This window comes from Heloderma suspectum, chromosome 5 (assembly GCF_057233095.1).
Source record: "Heloderma suspectum isolate Gila_16-S chromosome 5, 16-S_ref, whole genome shotgun sequence".
NCBI classification, from domain to species: domain Eukaryota; kingdom Metazoa; phylum Chordata; class Lepidosauria; order Squamata; family Helodermatidae; genus Heloderma; species Heloderma suspectum.
The window spans coordinates 120,864,598-120,887,773 of record NC_139462.1 but is presented as its reverse complement, the minus strand read 5'-3'; the positions used below and the strand labels follow the sequence as shown (position 1 = coordinate 120,887,773).

The 23,176-nt window shown below is 42.8% G+C and overlaps 1 protein-coding gene across 5 annotated transcripts in view; it reads left to right on the top strand.

Moving 5' to 3' along the window:
- Positions 1-23,176, top strand: part of ABLIM2 (actin binding LIM protein family member 2) — a 124,981-nt gene that overhangs the window by 38,043 nt on the left and 63,762 nt on the right. For all 5 annotated transcript variants that reach the window (XR_014792504.1, XR_014792503.1, XR_014792502.1 and 2 more), the window contains exons 4-10: positions 5,163-5,272; positions 6,900-7,026; positions 11,512-11,605; positions 13,347-13,434; positions 13,831-13,889; positions 15,717-15,800; positions 16,374-16,520. Coding sequence is in view for 1 of the 5 variants with exons in the window: in XM_084859862.1 (XP_084715988.1) it covers positions 5,163-5,272; positions 6,900-7,026; positions 11,512-11,605; positions 13,347-13,434; positions 13,831-13,889; positions 15,717-15,800; positions 16,374-16,520 (709 nt within the window). In the remaining 4 variants the exon portion in view is untranslated. The remainder of the gene's footprint in view (positions 1-5,162; positions 5,273-6,899; positions 7,027-11,511; positions 11,606-13,346; positions 13,435-13,830; positions 13,890-15,716; positions 15,801-16,373; positions 16,521-23,176) is intronic.

Here is a 23,176-nt window from a genome sequence, read left to right as displayed (position 1 = left end):
CAGACCACCTTACCTGTCTCCTGAGAAACCTGTACGAGGGTCAAGAAGCAACAGTAAGAACCAGAGATGGAACAACCGATTGGTTCAAAATTGGGAAAGGAGTACTACAAGGCTGCATATTGTCACCCTGCTTATTTAACTTATATGCAGAGTACATCATGAGAAATGCCGGGTTGGATGAATCAGAGGTCGGAATTAAGATTGCCGGGAGAATTATCAACAACCTCCGATATGCAGACGATACCACCCTAATGGCAGAAAGCGAAGAGGATCTCAAGAGCCTCTTGTTGAGGGTGAAAGAGGAGAGTGCAAAAGCTGCTTTGAAACTCAACATTAAAAAAACTAAGATCATGTCATCTGGCCCTATCACTTCCTGGCATATAGAAGGGGAAGAAATGGAAGCAGTGACAAATTTTACTTTCTTGGGCTCCAAGATCACCGCAGACGGTGACTGTAGCCATGAAATTAAAAGACGCTTGCTCCTTGGGAGGAAAGCTATGGCAAACCTAGACAGCATAGTAAGAAGTAGAGACATCACCTTGCCGACAAAGGTCCGTCTAATCAAAGCTATGGTTTTCCCAGTAGTAATGTATGGCTGTGAGAGCTGGACTATAAGGAAGGCTGAGCGCCGAAGAATTGATGCTTTCGAACTGTGGTGCTGGAGAAGACTCTTACGAGTCCCCTGGACTGCAAGGAGGTCAAATCAGTCCATCCTAAAGGAAATCAACCCTGACTGCTCATTGGAAGGACAGATAATGAAGCTGAAGCTCCAATATTTTGGCCACCTAATGCGAAGAGAAAACTCCCTGGAAAAGACCCTGATGCTGGGAAAGACTGAAGGCAAAAGGAGAAGGGGACGGCAGAGGATGAGATGGCTAGATAGCATCACGGATGCAATGAATATGAACTTGAGCATGCTCCGGGAGAGAGCGCAGGACAGGAAGGCCTGTCTATGGGTCGTGCTATGGTCCATGGGGTCACGAAGACGTGCTATGGTCCATGGGGTCACGAAGAGTCGGACACGACTAAACGACTGAACAACAACAACAACTCCTATGTATGTTCAAATACTGGATGAAGTATTTGGAAGTAGTTAATACTCCCTTGTGGTTTGTGACAGGTGAACTGAAAGAAACTGGTATGAGCACTTATGTGCCTCAACAAGTACTGAGAGCAGTAAATGTCCTATGTTAATGAGTGCCTTGTTTATTGTGCCCAGACCCCATCAAGAAAAGATGGATCTCGAATGTTTGGGTTTAATAAGGGCAATAGTTTTTTAAACATAACTTTAAAGGATGTGCAACAGGTTGATTTTAATCTGCTTAACTTCCATCCCTCCCATGCAGGTACCCTTTGCTATGAGGGGATGGAAGCTTTCTCCCTCCACCTCCAACCTATATTCTGGGTTGAACTCCCCTGGCTTAGGGCCCATGAGTAGGCATCTCTCTTTTCATGTCTTCTCATGGCCTATACCAGCAGTGGACAACTGCAGGAGGTCTGGGGGCCATTTTTGCCCCCCGCATCCCCAGGCCACACTTGAATTTTGTGGTGCTATCAAAAAACGTTTTTAAAAAGAAAAAAAATGGCATCCAGAGTGCTACAGAGTGCTACAAAGGTAAAACTTAGTTTGTTAGTAAACAAGCTCAATTTAATCCTCGCAGTATTACAGATGCCATTTTTCCCCTAAAAAAGCCCAAACCCTTTTTTACTACCACCAAATTTGGCAGTGTGGTGGGAATGGGGGGGGCTGCAGGGGGGAGTATTTTGGGCCCCGTGTTGCCCATCTCTGGCCTATACATTCAAGATGTGCAGAGGTAGATGTGCTCGCATCACCATCATCAGACTCTTGTGGCTCTGAGTGGGGCAGGCCTCAAGAGGAGCTTTTCCCCTATTCCTTCAAGAATCATGTTGTGAATGGGCAGGTCTGAGGAAGTCTCCCTCTCATCCTCTAAGGTGCTCACCAGAATTTCTTTCTTTCTCCATTGTATCTACCTGCGCTACACCTGCCTTCAAGGGCTGGGACTAGCTTCTGCTTAGTTCCTTCCACAACCCTTAAATACATTCCTGCAGGCCTTGTTGCAGATTGCCCAGGAAGATGCCGTGCTTCTCATCTTGGGCTGAGCTCCATCTTCCTGATATAGGAGAAGCAAGGAGTATTTCACCTCTGGGCTCTTGATGAGCAGTCTTCAATATCTGCCTTAACAAGCTGTTTGCCATCTTCCTAGCCCTATCCATCTGTTTTAGTTTTTGAAACCCTCTGTCTAACAGAACCTGTGTTTTGGTATCATAGCTGCCAGCCGTCCTACATGCCCAGGACACAATAATTGTGCCTGCAGATAAAGCACCAGCATGGGCTGTCCCCTTGCACCAGAACCTGTTAAAGAAACATCTATCAACAAAACATCAGTGAAGAACTGTTCCAAATAACCACCCCCTTTTTCATGTACTCAGCAGTCAGCATCTACTACTATCCACAGGATCGTCACATAGTCATGAAGGCTGTGCTTGCGGCTGTATTTATTTACAATAAAATATATACACTTTCCCCTTCCAAATGGATATGTCCAAATTATCTAACATCACTTAAAAGAAAAGCAGCAAACCAAATAATAAAACACCAGCAATCTTATCAATAAACAACAGATAAAATAATTTAAAAATTAATAATCAACAGAGAGCCAGAATGAATTGAAAATATGAAAATAATTCAAAAGAAATGAAAGCAACAGAAAAGTCAAAAGCTTGCTGGAACAAAAAGAGTTTTCAAGCGGAGCAGCATATCATCTGCAAAGAGGGTGAGCATATAATATCCTGTGGCAGGGAGTTCCACACATCAAGAGTCAACACATAACTGCTGCCCCCCGCGCCCCCCACCCCCATCCATTGCCATCAGCAGTGCCTCAGAGCACAGTGGTCCAAGCAAAGACAGTCCTGCAAAGTCTCAGAGTCTCAGTTAGTGAAATAATAGAATCAGACTTCACGGTCTTCTCACCAGCGGTCAAGAGTCTGGAACATAAAGCTGGTCGCGAATCTGGGGTCTTCTAGGGGCTCTTCTTGTAGGCCTCACCCAGATCAAATCAGCCATCTTTACTCTTTGTTAACCCTTTTAGTACCAGATTAACAAGTCCTACTCGCATTCCCACCACAGGCTTAATCTTGGGTCTGCCAAGCCAGATAGTGCAGACACTCTCCTGAATATCGCTGCTGGCACTCCAATTGCCACCTGCTGCCTTTCATCTTTACCATACTACCATTACTGCTACTCGCTGCTCCACTCCTGCATTCCTCAGTCTGCCTTTCCTCAAGCTCATCAGCTACCCCGATGTTGCAAGGCTGGCACAAAGGGGAGGGACCCCTTGCCATATATCTGGCCAACTCCCTCCTCTTCCTCCTGTAGATGGCACACAAGGCTTCTACAGACAGCTTGCTGACTTGCCTATCCCTGGCAAGCCAGGTGCAAGTCACTCCCCCATCCAGCCGCACAGAGATAGGTGGGGACCGACTGCAATTCAAGCAGGTTTGCTTTGACTAACTATGGATTGCAAGTCTACTTCAAGAAATATGATATATCTTAGAGAGTCCTGTGCTTCATTGGGCTCGATGATGCTATGGGCTCCATTGTAACACTTGCTTAAGGGCAACTCTCGTATCAGCAATTTCCATTAGAAGTTTTCATTTTAAGGTAATATGAGACCAAATAGAGTTTATGTAGTGATTTTGTAAACCTTTTAGTTATCTAATAATAAACAAATCTGTAAATTTACAATTGCCATCTTTGAATCCAATGCAACTAGGATGATGGAAACATTAGGATTGATTTACTTGGTTCATTCAATTTTGGTTTTGTCATTAGAAGCCAAAGTACTTCTCACGAATTCATGTTTTGGTTAATGTTCCAGCCACCACTGGGGTTAGAAAATTAATTCCGATGTGGTAGCTACATGCACCTCCGACTGGAATATGTTAGATAGAAGATGTGACTTTACTGACACAAGTAAGCCTCTTTTAATAGACACAGTTTGCTGCTTGTGGTAATGAGCCCCTATAGGATGACACCTGTTACCCTTATCATTCTTGTTCACCCCCCTCTTATAAAAGAGAGAGGCTAAAGTGGGTTTTGTGAATTACACGAAGCTGTTGGTCACTTCTAGAAAGTTAATAGAATACAAGAGGTAGTGATGGCCACCAATTCAGATGGTTTTAAAAGGGGATTAGACAAATTCCTGGAGGAGAAGGCTATCGATGGCTACTAGTCTTGATGGCTATCTGCTACCTCCAGTACCAGAGGCAGTGAGCCTATGTACATCAGTTGCTGGGAAACATGGGTGGGAGGGTGCTGTTGAACTTGTGTCCTGCTTGCGGGTTCCCAGTCAACAGCTGGTTGGCCACTGTGTGAACAGAATGCTGGATTAGATGGACTGTTGGCCTGGTCTAGCATGGCTCTTCTTATGTTCTTAATTCATAGCAGGCATACTTTAGTATGTCTGTGCAAAGATGGGCTGAGTTTGAAAAGGAGAGGTGGCAGCAGCAGCTTGGATGAGGGCAAAGGAACAAGTGGAGCCCTATCCCTGTAGGGTGAAGGGGGAGGAAGGGACATCTGTGGAGGGAATGTTAATCTCTGGAGAGGATTGCCAGAGAGGAGACACAGTGGGGAGTTTGAGGGCAAGGGTGATGTAGATGAGGAGGAAGGGAGAAATATGGAAGTGTTGGCCTTGTATATATGTTGGGATGTGGCTCATAGAGCCTAGACCTAAATGTACTTAAGTTCAACTCAGTATGCTGTGGTTGGTATCCTTCAGATTACAGCCTTAGTCTCTAAAGCACCCCTGTTTTTACTAAGTCAGTTTCTTGTAATAGGGGGACATGTTTTTCATGCCAATGTATATGCTCCAAAAGCATGTTGTGCATTTTGGGAACAAGATTTTGGAAGATACTACATGCCTTTTTATGGTGCCCCAATTCTTTTCTCAGGGGTATTAACATCCTCCTTCAGTTATGCCTCTTGAGTGCTGAATTTTCAGTTAGCTGGTCAGATTTGCCAGTTGTGGACAAATGATAAAAAGAGCTGAAACAAAAGAAATAAATGAGCCCCTTTTATAAAAAGGAATGTAGTTCAACCACTGCAAGGGTTTTCATTTTCTAATGTATTTATCTTACTTCAGGCAGCCTTTTCCTCCTGGGGATCGTGTAACTTTCAATGGCAAAGACTGTGTCTGTCAGAAATGTTCTCTGCCACCTACTGGTAGTAACAGCAATTTTCCAGTCCTTCGAAGTAAGTCACTGCTTCTTTTAATCTATTATCATTGGACCTTTTTTAAAGGCTAAACTAAAATAAAATTGCTCCCCAAAATTCTCCTTAAAATTCTTCTCTGCAATCTCCAGTTTGATGTTGTTCAGTGGATGTGCTCTGAATGTTTGACTATTTAATATTTATTTATTTATTACATTTCTATACTGTCCAATAGCTGAAGGTGTCTGGGCGGTTCACAACAATTAAAACCATAAAATATAAGATGATGAAATACAATATAAAAATTTAAAAGTTTAAAACTACAGTAAAAAAATTAAAATAATAACTAAATAGAACTTAGCTGCAGTACAAAGATTTAAAATTCAATACCAGACTTAAAACAGAAACTGAAAAACTAAAATACCTGGGAAAATAAAAAGGTCTTCTCCTGGTGCCAAAAAGAGAACAATGTAGGCACCAGGCAAGCCTCTCTGGGAACCTCATTCCACACCTGGGGTGCCACAGCAGAAAAGGCCCTCTTCTTTGTAGCCACCCACCTCACTTCCTTTGGCTCCTGGAGAAGGACTGCTGAAGCTGATCTTAGGATCCAAGCAGGTATATATGGGAGGAGATGATCCTACAGGTAACCTGGCCTTTTAGGGCTTTGAATGTTAATACTTGCACTATGAATAGGGTCTGGAAATGGACTGGCAGCCAGTGCAGATGGAAAAGTACTGGCACAATATGATCACGTTGGCCAGTCAAGACCCCATTAACAGTCCCGCTGCCCTATTTTGGACCAGCTGAAGTTTCTGAATCATTTTCAAAGGTAGCCCCACATATAACACATTGCAGTAATCCAGATAATCTCTTACAGCATGGATAACTGTAGCTAGGCTATCTCTGTCCAGATAAGGACATAGTTGGAATATCAGCCTAAGGTGATAAAAGGTGCTCCGTGCCACTGAGTCCACCTGTGCCTCGAGTGACAGTGCTGGATCCGAGAGCACCCGCAAACAACGAACCTGATCCCGTAGGGGGAGTGCAACTCCCTCCAGAACAGGTTGAACATCACTTAGCCAGGCAGACGAACTGCCCACTAACAGTACTGGATTGAGTCTCAGTTTATTGGCCCTCAGCCAGTCCAATTTAACCCATAATTTAAGCAAGTATTCCATTAAATAACATCAAACTAGAGATTGTATGTATCTTTATTTGATAACCAGTGATATCCAGGAAGCTGCAAAACACAAAAAACAAGTACCATTATCTGCCAGTCAAAGATGTCAAACTGAAGATAAAAAATACGGATGAAGTCATCAAGATTTTAATTTTTCTATGGCAAAGCAATATTCAACATTTGAAGGGGGAAAGTAATAAAATGAATCAAAACCCTTGCATCCTCCAGATGAAATGTATTTATGAATTTGAAGGGGGCAGAATTTGGATATATAAGGTGTTTGCAGCATTTACCTTACATTTTCCGAATAAGTGTTCACTGCATGGCCAAAACGTGCCCAATATTAGCTGTTGTTCTGAAACTAGCCGTGGCTCTATGTGCTGAGTGCAAACACAAAACCAGGTGGTTAAAGCGCACTTGTTTTTCTACAGCCCCTTAAATGATGCATAAAGTATATTGTTTAAAAAGGCATTTTCCTCTTTTTCACAGATTGTGGGGACTGTGGCTCTGAAATAAAAAATGGACAGTCTTTGGTAGCTTTGGACAAACACTGGCACTTGACCTGTTTTAAGTGCAAGATATGTGGCAAACTTCTGAATGCTGAATATATCAGCAAGTAAGTTGGAGACAGTGAGTTGAGCTACTCTTATGCCACTTCTCAGCATTGTGTTACCAAAATATGTTCTGCCAGCATGCTGTGATCTCAGATTTGCAGACCAGATGAGACAATAAGTCTGTGGAATGTCAGCTGTTCTTTCTTTGGATTTTTAAAATGTTGTTTAGTGTGAAGCACTTGTAACATTGATGCAGGCATAGGGAACAGAATGCACAACACACCTAATGATTTCCTCTGTCTTCTACAGCATGTCCTTCCTCTCAGGTCTCCCATATTTTTGTGACTATTTAAATGTTTATACCCCGTTCCAGAGACACCACAGAGGGCACAGCCCTCCTGCATGTCCTGGCTTCTGTGTTTACATAATTGAATGGGGGAAGCCAGCGATCCATGATCTCTCAATGCTATGTCAGATTCTCACCTACCTGCACTTTAACGCCAGGCCAGTTATTAATACAACTGCTCTAATCGAGGACATGGTCGTAGATGAAGAAGCTGACGTTGTATCATCAAGATCTGGCTGAATGAGACATCAGATCCTGCCTTAGTACAACTCTTTCCAACTGGGTAATCAGTGCAGTACCAAAATAAACTTAATAGAACTGGAAGGTATCTGGGAGGTCATCTAGTCCAGCCCACCCTGCTCAGTGCAGGACTGCTTAAGTACCTCCAGGGAAGAAGAGCTTGCCTGTGGGTAATGCTGTGGGTCATATAATGGCAGGCAAAGCATACTCACATACTGTCCATGGCCACGTACTAGTATCAACAGCAGTATGTCATCTACTAGTAGTGGAAGTATGCTACAATACAGTACAATATTCCAGAGGTGGGAACCACTGGAGAGCAGACAATGACCCAGTTCACAAGTAACATCAAATTGTGGGTTAATTAACCCACAATTGCTGGGCACTAGTGGGAGTGAGCCTCGTGTGGCGCAGAGTGGTAGGCGACTGTATAGCAACCAAAGCTCTCCCCACGACCTGAGTTCGATCCCAGCGGAAGCTGGGTCCCAGGTAGCCGGCTCAGGTCGACTCAGCCTTCCATCCTTCCGAGGTCGGTAAAATGAGTACCCAGCTTTCTGGGGGGAAAGGTAGTCACAACTGGGGAAGGCAATGGCAAACCACCCCGCTACAGTCTGCCACAAAAACACTAGCGCAAGCGGCGTCCCTCTAGGGGTCAGCAATGACCCAGTGCTTGCACAGGAGGAACCTTTCCTTTACGGGGCCGCGGTGGCTTAGTGGTTAAGACGATGAACTGCAGACTGGAAGGTTGGCAGGTCAGCAGTTCAAGACCCGAGTGCTGCGTGACAGAGTGAGCTCCTGTCTTCAGTCCCAGCTTCTGCCAACCTAGCAGTTCGAAAGCAAGAAATTGCAAGTAGATAAATAGGTACCGCCTCGGCGGGAAAGGTAACAGCGTTCCGTGCACCTCGGTGTTCAGTCATGCCGGCCACATGACCACGGAAGCGTCTTCGGACAGCGCTGGCTCTTCAGCTTAGAAACGGGGATGAGCACCGCACCCTAGAGTCGGACACGACTGGTTGGGGACACCTTTACCTTTTTACCTTTTTTAGTGGGAGTGAGTGAGCACATTGCCTCTGGCATGCTCCTCACTTCTGCTTTCATTTTCAATCTATCGTAGGTTGCTCTTGTGACGTCCGAACCTGAACAGTCTGGTTTGTTTAAGGGTTAAACAACCCAGAGTTAACTAAAGAGGACAAAGAACTGCCCTGTCAATCCAGTGAAGCAATGGAGGTTGAAAGTAATCAAGGAACTTCTTTTACTTTTTGAGAAATCCATTACTAAAGAAACACCAGTGGAGCAGATAAATTTGCTACAAATCCTATCCAAAAGGCCTGAAGAAACTAAAGAAACTCTGAGAAAGAGTAGAAGAACAGTATACATTTGGATTATGTACCTTCACATGGTTGATATAGCAATGGGATTTATATGGGCAGAAATGCCTGAAAACTGGAAATTACATTTGCAGAATGTTGAACTAATGCTTCCATTTTTTTTCAAGTGCTGGAGAAAATAATTACGCCAACTGTGCCAGACTATACATTCAGCAAATGATAAAGCCTAAAGACAAGTATCCAGAAGTAGATAAAACATTCCAGGAAAGTAAGGTGTCAGAATAAAATGTGGGCTGGAGTATGGACAGATATGTTCATTGAGCAAATGCTGATAAAAACATCAAAAAGCTGAGGAGGGTTGGTATGTCGGTGGGGTTGGGGATGATGGAGAGCCAATGAGCTCCGTGGATTGTGAGCCACTCAGCATACAGTGAAGAACATTAAGAACATTAAGAAACTCTCTACAGAAAGCTTGGCATTGCATGTCTCCCTCCAACTGTTGATGGTGCTATGTACCACTTGTACAGGGCTCATTTCCAATATTTGCTGTGGAAAACACTTGGAGTTTATAATACGTCTCCAAAACAAGGATAGCAACACTTACATAAATATCTTCATCCAATAGCCATTAAAAAGCACCAGAGGAATTATTGAAGACAATTCACTGCACCTGCTAAATCAGTCAACAAAACTTGCAGTAGATTATGTACACGCCAACTTTATGATCTTGTTTGTACTGTGGTTTGCAAGTATTGCAATGTTAGCAAGCACACAAGTGCACTACCAGTTTTTACCAATGAGACAGAGGACTGAGCAGTAACATTGGTAGTGAAAAAACAGTGCTAATATATATTCTTGTCAATTGCTTCCATGTCAAGATTTGCATATAATAGGTTATAATGACTATTTCACCATGTAGTTTATTGACCATATCGACATATTGGCTATATCTACCTATATTTTGGTGTTACCAGTCATTAGATATACAGTAAGTATCTTGATGTTTCATGTTGAACACTTTTTTCATTGAAGTATTATACAAAAAACAAAAAAGTCACCATTTTTTCAGGCCCACTTCATGAGTTCTAGATTTTGGATATTTAATACAGAATACTGTCCTGAACAAAGTACAAGTGGAATCATTTTGGGTGGAATTTGTTTACAGTTAGGCCTGGTCTATGCAGCAGGTCTACTGGACAGTATAGAAGGACAAGTCTTGCCGAAGGAGAATCAATATGGCTTCTGCAAAGGCACACTAACCTTTCAGAGTTCCTTGAGAGTTTCAACAAGCATGTAGATATGGGTGATCCAGAAGATAATGTTTACTTCCAAATGGCTTTGACAAAGGGGCTGTTCCCATGACATGTTATCCCACATTCAGTGTTTGTTGAACCACGGGTTAGTGAGTTGTCTGAATGCAGCATGTTTTCTGCAGGGTGGGTTATCGTGTTGTCTGAATGTAGCCAGCGTGGCTTGTTAACCATGCAGTGTGGCTTGTTAACCACCCTGAACAACCCAACAGCAAATAATGGGTTCTCAAAGTGGCTTGTTCGAGAAAATAAGCCACACTGCATGTTTAACAAGCCACCCTGGCTGCATTGAGACTATGGTCTAACTCAGGGTTCAACAAACAACCCACAGTTCAAAACAACAGTGTTGTGTGAACAGTCTCAAAGTTTCTCACAAGGTACTCACAAGAAAACTTAACAGTCATGAGAAAAGACTAGAGGTCCTCTGGTTAAAGAACAGAAAGCAAAGGCTAGGAATAAATGAATAGTTCTTGCAATGGAGAGATGTTAACATTGGAGTCTCCCAAGGATCTGTATTGGGACCAGTGCTTTTAAAATTGTTCATAAATGATGTAGAGATGGGGGTGAACAGTGAGGTGGCCAAGTTTGCAGATGACTCCAAATTGTTTAGCGGGGCTAAAAGAAAAAGTGATAGTGAAGAGCTCCAAAAGGATTTCTCCAAACTGGTTGAATGGTCAGTGTAAGTAAATGTAAATTGATGCACATTGGGGCAACACATCCTAATGGCACATATTCACTGGTGAGGTCTATGCTTGTGGTGACTGACCAGTAAAAGGATCTTAGTGTTGTGGTGGACAGCTTGATGAAAAAGTCAATCCAGTGTCTGCTGCTGTGAAAAAGGCACATCCCATGTTGGGGATCATTAGAAAAGGAATTGAAAATAAAACTACCAATGTTAGAATGCCCTTATACAAATGATGTAACCACCCATAGAATACTGTGTACAGTTCTGGTTACTGCACCTCAAAAAGGATATTATAGAGCTGTTGACGGTGCAGAAAAGGGAAACCAAAATGATCAAGGGGCTGGAGCAACTCCCCTATGCGGAAAGGCATAGAAGTTTAGAAATTTAGTTTAGAAATTTTTCTAAACTAAAAATGTTTGGGGCTTTTTAGTTTAGAAAAAGGGTGAGAGGGGTGTGTGTGTGTGTGTGTGTATTGGGGGGGCATGATCAGAGGTGAATAAAATTATGCATGGTGCAGAGAAAGTGGATAGGGAGACATTTTTTTCCCTCTTTCAGAATTGTAGAACCCAGGGTCAGCTAACGGTCCTGATTTGAGAGTTATAGTTGAATCAATGTACTGGGTGTTTTCTTTCTTCCAGAGATGGTGTTCCATACTGTGAAACTGACTACCATGCTAAATTTGGAATAAGATGTGACAGTTGTGAAAACTACATCACAGGAAGAGTTCTGGAGGTAAGAACTCTCTGCACTCAGTGGATAGGTCCTAAAAAATATCAACACCTGAAAATTGAGATTTGATTCATGAGACACAAGAACTGAAACCTCAGTGTTCTTTCAGTCTTTGGGGCTTACTGTCTTGATATCATCTAATAAGCAGCAATAAGGTATTTCATTATCCTTCAAGGATGAGATTGTTGAAATGTGTATTCTAAAATGACTTGCACTATAGGGATTAAAAGAGTAGGCTGTGTACAGTTCCATAGGTGAGCTGGCAAGTAGCAGTGCGGTAGTCCAGAGGTGATTTTGTAACCAGCTTTATTGGTTTGACTGGTTCAAATCCATCTTGCATTTCAAAATTCTTGAGCTAATTCTGTACTAAAATATATATTTCCATATTGTTACTGTAGGCTGTCGGCTTCCAATAATCAAGGACATTTCTAGGATGTTCACATAATTATGAGGTTCCTACGTGCACCTGAAAATTCCCAGTCCTTGTTCCATGCCTCAGCTCTATCTTGAATGGCGCTCCCCTGTGGCGTCATCAGTTGTCTCTGATACCCTGGCTCCAGTACTCCTAGCTGGACAGTTTCCTTGTCTCACTTTCAAGCCTGACTGCAGGCCCATCAGCTCTTGCATTGGCAGGAGTGGAATAATAACTGATTTAATTTGGCTGAAACTCCCACTGGTGAAGTTGATTAAATAATCGCAGTACTCTTGAAAGTTATTGGCTAAGAGTGTGTAACTATCTTTACTATAGTATCTAAATCAGCATCCCTCAACCTGATGCCCTGCAGATGTTTTGAACTACAACTCCCAGGATTCCTGACTATTGACCGTCCTGACTATTGACCATGCTGGCTGGGGCTGATGAAAGTTGATATCCAAAACATCTGGAGGGTACCAGGTTGGAAAAGGCTGATCTAAATAAAGTAATCTAAAGCATTGCAAGCACCATCAGTATATGCTGAGATGGTCATTCTTCTGAGGTATGCACTTCTATCTTAAGAGTATTCAAGCCCATTTGCTGTAAGATTGATTAAAAGTACTGATCTTGTTACATTTATGCCTCTTTCATTGGCTCTGTTTCTGTTGAAATGCTCTTGCAAAGGCTGCACTGGGCCCTGCTCATCCTGGAGGACCAGGGTTAGTCAGACTTTAGTATTTCTTTGTCTACTTCTTACAAATTATTAGTAGACTCTCCTTGTTCCATCAATGTGTCTGAATTTTACAAAGTAAGAGTGCACAGTCAGGATCTCTTCAAACAGGACATAATTAATTTGTGTTCATTGATACTGAATGTGCATCTTGCTTAAGAATGTAAGAAGTGGCTTGTTAGAGCAGACCAAGGTTCACCTAATTCGGCATTCTTTGCAAGAATACCAGCTGACCTGCCAGAAATTGTACTAAGACTCACAACTGCAGCACAGTCTACGTTAGTCCTATCCAGACTTTGTCTTGTATAAAATACATTTTTAAAGGCTATCATGTGGTTGATTAACTCTTTAAGATGGCATTAATGATTTTATTTGTTTAGCTTGAAAAGTAATTTGTAAAGCAGGTTCCCCCTACCCCAATGTCTCAACTATGGAATAAGACTACAGTCCCATACACACTTCCTGTACATGGGAATAAGCCACATGTAATTCAGTGGGTTTACTTCTAAGTACACATGCATAGGATTGCAGTGCAAGTAATCTAGGTTTAGTGGAGTCTGTGACCACCTTCATCTCCATTCTCTTTTGTCCCCCCAAAGGCAGGAGAAAAACACTACCACCCAACATGTGCACGATGCATCAAGTGCAGCCAGATGTTTGCAGAAGGAGAAGAAATGTATCTTCAAGGTAAAGAGCAAAATCTTTGAATTACTGTAAAGTAAACATGTAGGATGAATTTCCAAGATGAAAGATTGCAGTGAGGAATATGGCTGCTGTTGCTTTGTGATGGCTGAACAGCCATTGTGCTCTGAGGTATGGTGATGTAAAAAAGATAGATACAGTGTTCGCACTTGGAATTGCTCAAACCACAGAAGGAGGAGGAGTCACTACTAATTCTGCATCTAATTTAGCCTACAGGTTAATCTACCTGTTTCTGGCCAAGCCTAATGATTCACATGTAATACATGACGATGTGCAGTGTTTTGATGCAGTTTTGATATTTCTACACCAATAATTTGTGCATTGTAGTAAAAATTGTGACAAAGTTAAAGAATTAACTAGAATGCTAACTCTGCTTTTCAGGGACTTCCACTTGGCATCCAGCCTGTAGGCAGGCAGCCAAAGCTGAAGAAAAGGCCAAGGTAAAAGTCTCCCCAATTAAAATGTATTTCATTTTCTTCTATAGGCTATCTAGGTTGCTAGACATCTTTAGCTTATGTAAGTCTGTGGCTGCATTTGGACGTCACAATAACCCACGGTGGCTTAAATAGTTTAGTGGACTTTTTAAATAGTCCACGATGCTCCGCCTGTCTTGCTGCAGTCCTCCTGCCTGAGAAGTGGTGCTGTTTCACCTCTAAAGCACTGAAAGTTTGCAGGATCCAGACCAAACTTCATACACAGCCTCCCCTACTTGGGAGGCACCTGATGCACCCTCAAAACCCTGTGCCCTGACACTGACAGCACTGAAAATCCAAGGTGGCTATAAAACCTTGGAGGTTTGCCGATCAAGGCCAAGCTTCATGGAGATGTAACACTCATTCGCGAAAGCACAATTCTCCCCATAGCCATCGCTGGCAAAGAGGCTTTAACATCTTCCCAATACTGCAATCGCAAATTCATGCAATTGCGAATTTGCAATTGAATTGCACTCTAGCACTCTAGTCTCAGGGCGCTGGGTTTTGATGATGCATCGGGTGCCTTCTGATCGGGTGCCTTTGGTCCCAGTCCTGCTCATTTCCTCCCCACACACACTGCTGGCTTGGTCGCTTTAGTGTGTTTCTAAGCGCTAAGCCAGTGAAGAGCAGAGCGGCAGTGGTTTTCACCACTCTTCCCACGCAGCTCTGTAGCTGGTCAGAATAACCCACGGTGACCGCCAGATGACACGATAACCCACGATGGGTTAAAGAACCCACTCTGCAGACCGTGGGTTATCAGAGTGGGTTATTTTGGCCAAATAAGCCATCGTGGGTTACAAAAATCCCACCAGATGACACAATAACCCACGTTGGGTTAATTAAGCCATCGTGGGTTATGGTGTCGTCTGAGCCCAGTCTGTATGTTAGAAATAGAGCTGTGAAGGTAAATGTGGAGGAACTGTTGCATTTTTTAGGTTTTTCCTATTTTTTCCACTGGAAAAATTTGGTTGTGATGGAAAGAAATCTCTTGTGAAATATTTTCCTTTTTGGAATGATGAGTGACATACTTTTTAAAACCATGTTTTAACATAATATTGTTACAAACAATTACAATGCTGCAAAACATATAATTTTGAAGTAACTGAGCCTTTACCAACTATTTTCAGGCTCATCGAGTAGCAGTAGCCCCATAAACAACAGGACCTATCAGCAGCGTTAGGGCCCCTTTAACAAATAAGATCCAAATAAAATCCCCAGGGGTGTTAAGTTACCATACATTCATATAACATTGAAGACAATACTAGAATATATATGGATTTTTCATTTCACATATTTGCAGTAATGGGTAAATATCCTAAATGGTTTCCAAAAGTTATCACAGATCCACAGGAAGAGGGGGGGGGGGTGGGAGAGGAAAGGATTGTACAGTTAGGCCAATAGCACAAATGGAAGGTGCTGCAGAATAGCCTGGCGCCATGTAGTCAACCCTGCTATAGCACAGTGAAACTATGCTAAGCAATGGTTTAGCACTCCAACAGCAAGCCAGTAAAAAAGAGGTTTCCCAAGTGGAAGGATGTGCACATCTGCATATATGTGCCTCTGCTTAATTTTTTTTTTTTTAATAATGCCTTTAAATAGAAGGTGGGAGCATAATGATGGTAGGCCCTGGACAGTTTTGAAACCCCTGTCCTGATGAATGTGGCATGTCTGCTTAAGCCCGTAATTTGAGTTTAGCAATGCATTCCAGTTATGAATGTCAATAAATGCAAGAGGTTTTGAAATGTTTTCTTTAATAAATACTTAATAAAATTCATTTTGCATATTTGATTTCAGTTGCAGGAAACTAGAACTTCATCTGAAAGCATAATTTCAGTACCTGCTTCAAGTACTTCAGGTTCTCCAAGTCGAGTGATTTATGTGAGTATTCATGCTCAAGTAGTAAGGAAATAAATGGAAGCAATGGGGAGAAGTCTGAAGAGAATACGTTTGGAAGGTAAAAAACCCCAAGACTTATAGGGTTTCTTGAATAAGTGTCCGCGCAAAACCATCTGCATTTTGCAACTAGCATCTCAGCAGCCATCTTTGTGAACCACCCAGAGAGCCTCGGCTATGGGGCGGAGTACCATCACTGCTGGTGGCTTTGCCTCCTTTTGCACCCCACCCTGAAAATAGCTGAATTGGCCTCTCTAACTTTGCAGGCTGTTGTGGGTGGAGGAGAAGGGTGGGGAGACATTTTGGCTCAAGCCTTTAGTTTGGGCAACAAAAAGTGGAGGCATGGAGGCTTTCAGGTAAAGACAAATCCTGAAATAGGCAATTGCAGCTTACGTTTTTTGTTGTGCCGAAGCAGCTTAAGAGGGAGATAAAATCAAATTGTCCAGAGAGTCCCTTGCTGGGTATGTCACAAATTTTTCACATCCTCGGCAACAAAAGTGTGTTATGGTATTTCTGTTCTGTTCCCCTTTCTCAGCTGTTCTTTCCTCTATTTCTTAGGCAAAACTTGGAGATGAAATCCTTGATTACAGAGATTTAGCTGCTCTTCCTAAGAATAAGGCAATCTATAACATAGACCGTCCAGATATGATCTCATATTCTCCATATATTAGCTGTTTGACGGATGACAGGCACAGTTATGGGGAGGTACTGATACCGTATAATACACGTGTATGTGTGTGTGTGCTGTTATGCTCAAGTGTTTTAAATGCAAATGGTATTTAATAAAGCATGTTGTTCTGGGTAATTTATGCCTACATGTGACAGGTAACAAGGAACCCTTGCTAAAGTTAACTTCAAAATTTGAAACCAAGCCAAAAGAACTTCGTATTTTTGTTGTGCATTTGATTTTATATTGTGGAAACAGAATATAGGAAACTCTTTTCCCTATGTAGATTCCCTTCTGTTTGTCTTTCCACATAGTTCATCTTCATGTCATCCATGTATATTGGCTTTTTTTGTTGTATATAATAAACAGTTGTCAGTGATGTGCATTATGTAACACTTTGATAAAATACAAAGTTTTCTTCTACAAGCATGTTCATCTGTCTTTCAGTTCATTTCATCATACCTCATTATTATGAAAACTTGCAGGACCTCTACTTGCATTGCAGAGGTCACTCCATATTGAATGGACTGTTTTATTAAGGGGTACAATGACTGCAGATTCAAATACAAAGCCACAGCCTATGTTGCCACTGGCAGACCCAGGAAGTTTGTTTATTCTAACATGTACATGGTTTTTATTGATTAAATGTATATCCCACTTTTCCTTGAGGAAGCTCAAGGTGGCACACATTCATCTTCCATCTAAGAACTGACTAGACCCAGACCTGCTTAGCTTTGGCAAGGTTGCTGTAACAGATGCCTTCCTGTCTCCATGCCCTGTCTCACTTGCCTAGCCAAACACAGCTTCCCAATATGAAACGAACAGCATATGACAATGCTGCTGAAGAGCAGCAACGATTTGAATCAACTAAGCATGAACTACAATTTAGCATCAGTTGTTTTTCTGACAGTAATGGGGTTGCAGGCTGGACCAGAGCTCCCTTGATCTCCAGGCCCCAGTAAAGTGTATCCTTTTCCTCCATGTATAGGCCCTGTCTGGCATATATGGAGGACTGTTTCATACATCCATGCACATCTCTTCATTACTCTACACTGCATTATTTTTCCCTTGATAGTTGACAGTTGAGCATGTGAAATAACTCTACTGAAAAGCACTGTGTTTGAGAATACACTAAATATTTACTTATTTATTACATTTATATCCCATCTTTCTTCAAGAAGCTCAAAGCAGTGTACATGGTTCTCTCCCTCCCCCGCACCCTCCTTATCATACCTGTGAGGTAGGATAGGCTGAGAAATAGTGACTGACCCAAGGTCACCCCGTGAGGTTCATGGCAATATGGGGATTTCCATCTGGAGCAATGGCCAGGAGGAGCTGAACATCTCATGGATGAGTTCATTCCACAGACATGGGCAACTGATGCAAAGGCCTTGCTTCTTGCCACAACAGTCATCACTTTGCTTAAAGCTGAAACTTGAAGAAAGGACTGTGAAGAAGATAGAAGCTGGCATGGGGGACAGTATAAGGCGAGGCAGCCTCTTGAATATATGGGACTCAGGCTGTGAAAGCTTTTAAATGCAAGCATGAGCACTTTCATTGAACCCTGAAGCATATTGGCAGCCAGTGCAATTGAGACATGATTGGCTGAACATGGGTGTACCATCTCAGTTCCATATGGAGATGCAGTTTTGGCTGCCTGACTACACCTTACAGTAGTCAACCCTGGAGGTTATGAAAGTGTGGATTTTCTCTAGGAAGGTGTGGCTCTGTCAAAAGAGCAGAGCGAATTCAAAATAACTTCCAGATCCCAATCCTGTTCCAATGGGGAGATTACCATCACTGACGATTCGAGAAGACCCTACTAGCATTACCACTGACTTGTCTGAATTCAGTTCAGTCCAGTCCTCATCCATGTGACCACAGTTTCCAGATGCTGAATCAGAGCAGAGATAGCAGCAGCTGGATTTTTAGTAACTGAAATATAATGCCCATAATCATCATCCTACTGCAAATATGTCACTCCCAAACTGCAAATGATATCTCCAAGTGGCTTCATGTATTTGTCAACAGTCTGATTTCCAATGAGCTGAGGCAGCATCCCCAATGACCGCCCTCTGCATCCAATCAAACAAGGATTGGCAACACTAGACAGCCAAACCATCACACCAACAGAGAACTGCAGCCAACGTAAGAGTAGCGTGATACATAGTATAAAAAGCTGCTCAGAGGGTGAGCAATTTCTTTGTGTATTTATAGCATATATATAGGCTGCCCAGTAACAACGTTCTCTTGGCAGCTCACAAAATCTCTAGAGCTGCATTACCTGTATGAAGCACAAGATGTAGATCATCTACCTGGGCAACAATGGCAGTCTCTGTCCTATAACCAGACTGTCGAACAGATTGAAATGAATCAAGGTAGGAATGCCTGAGGTTGCTCTACCACGTTTCCAAGTAAAGTGTCCAAATAATATGCAGCATCTTTACAGTGCTAAGCAGCCAGTCAGCATCTTTAAGAGAAACCCGAGAGAAGCGATCCAAGCAATTGTGACGAGTCAGCACTTGCAACCTAGCCTCTGCTTGAACTATGGCATCCAAGTCAGATCTGAGCAACTTCATTACCAACGAATCAAACAAGAAGGTAATGGGGCTATTGATGGTTCACCTTACAGTGGAGAAACCTTGGGGGCCAAAAGGCTCTTCACACCCCAGCAAAGCTCCACAGGATGCAATTCAGCTGATTCAATGATATCAGAAAAGATGCCACTATCACTGCCTCCTCATTGGTCTGCAAATGAGCTATAGCATGCTCGGTCAGATTTGACCTGAGTCTTTTGCTGCCATTGCCCTAGTCATCTGTCAGCACGTTTCAAGTCACTCAGCACCTCAGCAAGCCACGGGGCTGGGTTTCTGTGAGATCAGGGAGTAGTTGAGAGGACGCCTGGTAGCAATTCTTTCAATAGCCCTAGTCAATCTCCCATTCTAAACCATCACATAAATCTCCTGTAAAATCCCCCAGAGATTTCTGGAAACCCAGTGGATTCACCAGTCTTCAGGGCTAGACCATCCTAATTGATTCCATGCCATTGTAGTGCAGATAGTCAACTTTACAGATACCTCAACAATGTTTCCAACAATGATTTGATATCAGTACCATGCCCAATGCAAACAACAAGACAAAACAAGCATGTGTCCTTCTTCTAGACCTAAAGCAACCTCAGTGTTGCCATGAAAACCATGGAGTCCTGAGCTATATCATTCATGGTAGCTTCATAATTAATGTTAAGGTTATCCAGGACAATCAGCCTAGGGTTCTCCCAGACAGTAGCTAAGGCCAACACTGCCGGCTCAGCTAAGGAGTCTGCAGGGCAGTTAGGTGAGTGGTACACCAAGCTCCAGTTTATCCCTATAGCCAAATGCAAGGTGCTCACAATCACCGTTGGGCTCTGTTCGATCCATAATTGAACTTGTGTTTGAATTTGCTGGAAATGTAGGTTTAAATAATAAGCATCATGTTTGTAGGAATGTCTGAGATAAAATTGTTCATACTGGAAGTTCACTTGGTGTCAGTTGGCTACTGTTGCTTAGGTGAGTCTGTTGATTCTGCCTGAGAATGCGGTCTAGGAGCTTCAAGAAGTCTATGCCACAACTTGCCCACCCTTCTTGGCTGGTAACATTTTGCTGAAGTAGGCTGGCTATCCTAGTTGCTATGGGGACATTTCTGGCCATCTTTAAGTAAGTGGTCCTTAGTCTTCTTAAGAAACATTGTGGGACCCCACTGACTTGGGCAATTGTACTCTGATGTAAAATCTGGCATCGTTGGGCAAGGTCTTGGAGCAAGTGATAACTGGACAACTCAAGACAGGGACTTGTAGATGAAGCTGATTCTCTAGCTCCATTTCAATTGAGTTTCCAGGTGATCCAGGGACGAAAACCACTTTGGTTACCTTTATGGACAAGCTATGTCAGGAAATGGCAAGTGTGACCCTATCAATTCTTTTGGGCATGTCATAGTTCAGGTTTTTTTTTAATACCATTGACAATTGTAGCCTTCTGAAGTTTGGGGCATATGGTGGTGGTGCTTGTTTATGGAAAACAGGTTTCCAGAGGTGGTGCTGGGATAGTATTGTTCCTCTCTATCCTGTGGAGTTCTTCCCATTATGTGTTTCATTATCTTTAGCATCTAGATGAAAGACTAGGTGAGGCTGGGTGAATTATGGGGTGCAATGTCTTCAGTGTGCTGATGACTCTAGGCTCTGTTTCTCCTTTTCATCATCCTGGTTTGACGGTTGCATCACTGATTTGTCTGAAATTGGTAATGGACTGGATGAAGGCGAATAAACTAGACTAGACAGAATTGATGGTGGTAGGGGGACCTTGTCGACCAGCTGGATGTGGAAAGGCTTAAGTTAGATAGGATCACACTCTTTCAAAAGGAACAGGTTCATAGCTGGGGGGGGGGGTACTTCTGGACCCAGTGTTGCTCATAGATTCCCAGCTAGTGGTAGTGGTCTAGAGTGATTTTTACCAGCTTCAGCTAGTTATACCAGCTGCACCCGCTCTGGAAAATACAGATCTGGCTATCAAATCTATCTATGCCTTGGTGACCTCCAGATCAAACTGTTATAAAGTGCTCTTGGACAGTCTGGATTTCAGCTGGTTCAAATGCTGCCACCCAATTAGTGACTGGCACAAGTCAGCTCAATCCTATTATACCTATCCTGAAACAATTGTATTGGTTACTAGCTTGAGGGCCTATTTCAATGTTCTGTCTTTGGCTTATATATCCATGAAAGTTCTGCATCTTTTTTACCTCAGGAGGAGGGTGTGCCTCTTCCCATATGAACCTCCTTGAAATCTGAGAACAGCAAATGAGACCCTGCTGCAAGCACTAACTTGTATGGATACTGCTAGGTTGGTTTTCACAAGAAATACAGCCTTCTCAGTAATGGCCCCAGACTGCAGTACAGATCAGCTCCCTGGCCAGCTCTTCAAAGAACTGTGCTGGCTGCTTTTTCTGGCCAACACAGCTCTTCAGAGAACCCGCCCAACCTCTGGCTCGCTCTGAGAGTGAGTCAGAGTGCAGGCAATGGGGATGGGCAAAATGATGGGGGGAACAGTAATGTGGTGGCAATGGGGGGTGACACGACAGCACGTTTGTGCTCTTCTGCCTCGGTCAGCAGGATAGCTTGCACCAGTGCTGTCTGTCTGCCTTGAATTCACCCAGCATGAGTTAACCCGACTGCTGAAGTGCCTTGAAGAAAACACTCTTAGGTGAATCTAGTGAACTTATGTGTGGACACTTCAAGCAAAACACACATCTTTAACCTGCACTCTGAATATGTGGAAACCCAGCTTTCTCATGCTATTAGGACACACAGCAGCAACGCTTGACTAAACAAATATTTCAAAACAGAAATGTGTGCATGCATCAACCTTTTCATATGTCATCTCCTAACGTTAAAAAATGTTTAGTTGTTTTCTTATATTTGTGTAAAAATCACTCCACATAGGAGTTCTTCAATATAGTGTCCCTTGTGCAACTTTCAGTAGAGTTATTGTTAAATCAGTGATTTTCTCTTTGAAAGAACTAACACCATTGTGAATCCATGGGCATGACTTCTACACACACACACACACACACACACACTCACATGAGCATGCTAGTGTGCAAAGATTTATTTTCCCAGTCACTTCAGTGGAACATCTGTGGAGCCTCCTGTTGCACATATGAAGTAAATGGAGAAGCTACTAATTTAAGAGATCCATATGTACGCCAGATCAACCACAGAGCTTTTTATCGAGAGCTCTGCATAGATAATTGGTATTATTTCAAAATGGCTTTTCTTACAAATAACATAATGCATGAATTTATTTCACTATTTCTTTTATTATATTGCTGTTTGCAGTCACCTCAGTCGCGCTCTCTAACACCTACTGAGGTAATCCCCAAAGATTTGTTCTTCTGGTTCATGACCCATTCTGTTTGTATACAAGGATGGCTGTCTGAGCCAAAACTGTAAGCTAATAGCAGCAATGCCTTTTTTTTCCTGGGTGAAGCTGAACCAAGATGGAGGCTTCCCCAATGACCTGGTTTGCATGTAATGACAACCCATTGGTTAATGCACGAGCGGGAGAGAGTGGGTGCACTGCCTGCAGTGCACCCACCTCTCCTGCTTTTACTTGGCAACCCATGATTGTCACCTTTGTAGGTTGCTGAGCGTGATGTCCAAACCTGGACTGCTGGGTTGTTTAGGGGCTAAACAACCCAGCAGTCTGGGTTCGGATGTCACGTTCAGCAATCTACGAAGGAGCCGATCAAAGGTTGCTGAGTAAAAGCAGAAGAGGCAGGCACACAGCAGGCACCACACCTGCTCTCTCCCATTCCTGCACAACAACACTTCAGTTTTTAAACGGATGGGTTGCCATTACGTGCAAACAAGGTCAAAGTTAGTGTTTGTAGGATTCAACTGGAAGTGGGGAGAAGGAACCTCGAGCAGGAGGCATCAACCAGTATAGAGCTTTTGTGCTACAATCAAATCAGCATGTCTGATACTCAAAAAATATCTTTATAATCTTAGCCAGTACTTAAGACATTGAAATGCATTGTTTCTTTGTGAAGAAGTTACTTTGGTTTTGGTCGCTGTTTTCAGGAGGTCAATATCCTTGATCATGTGGATGTGTTTGTTTTACTGATTGACATCAGTATTTCTTTTTCAGATCCTTTAAAAATG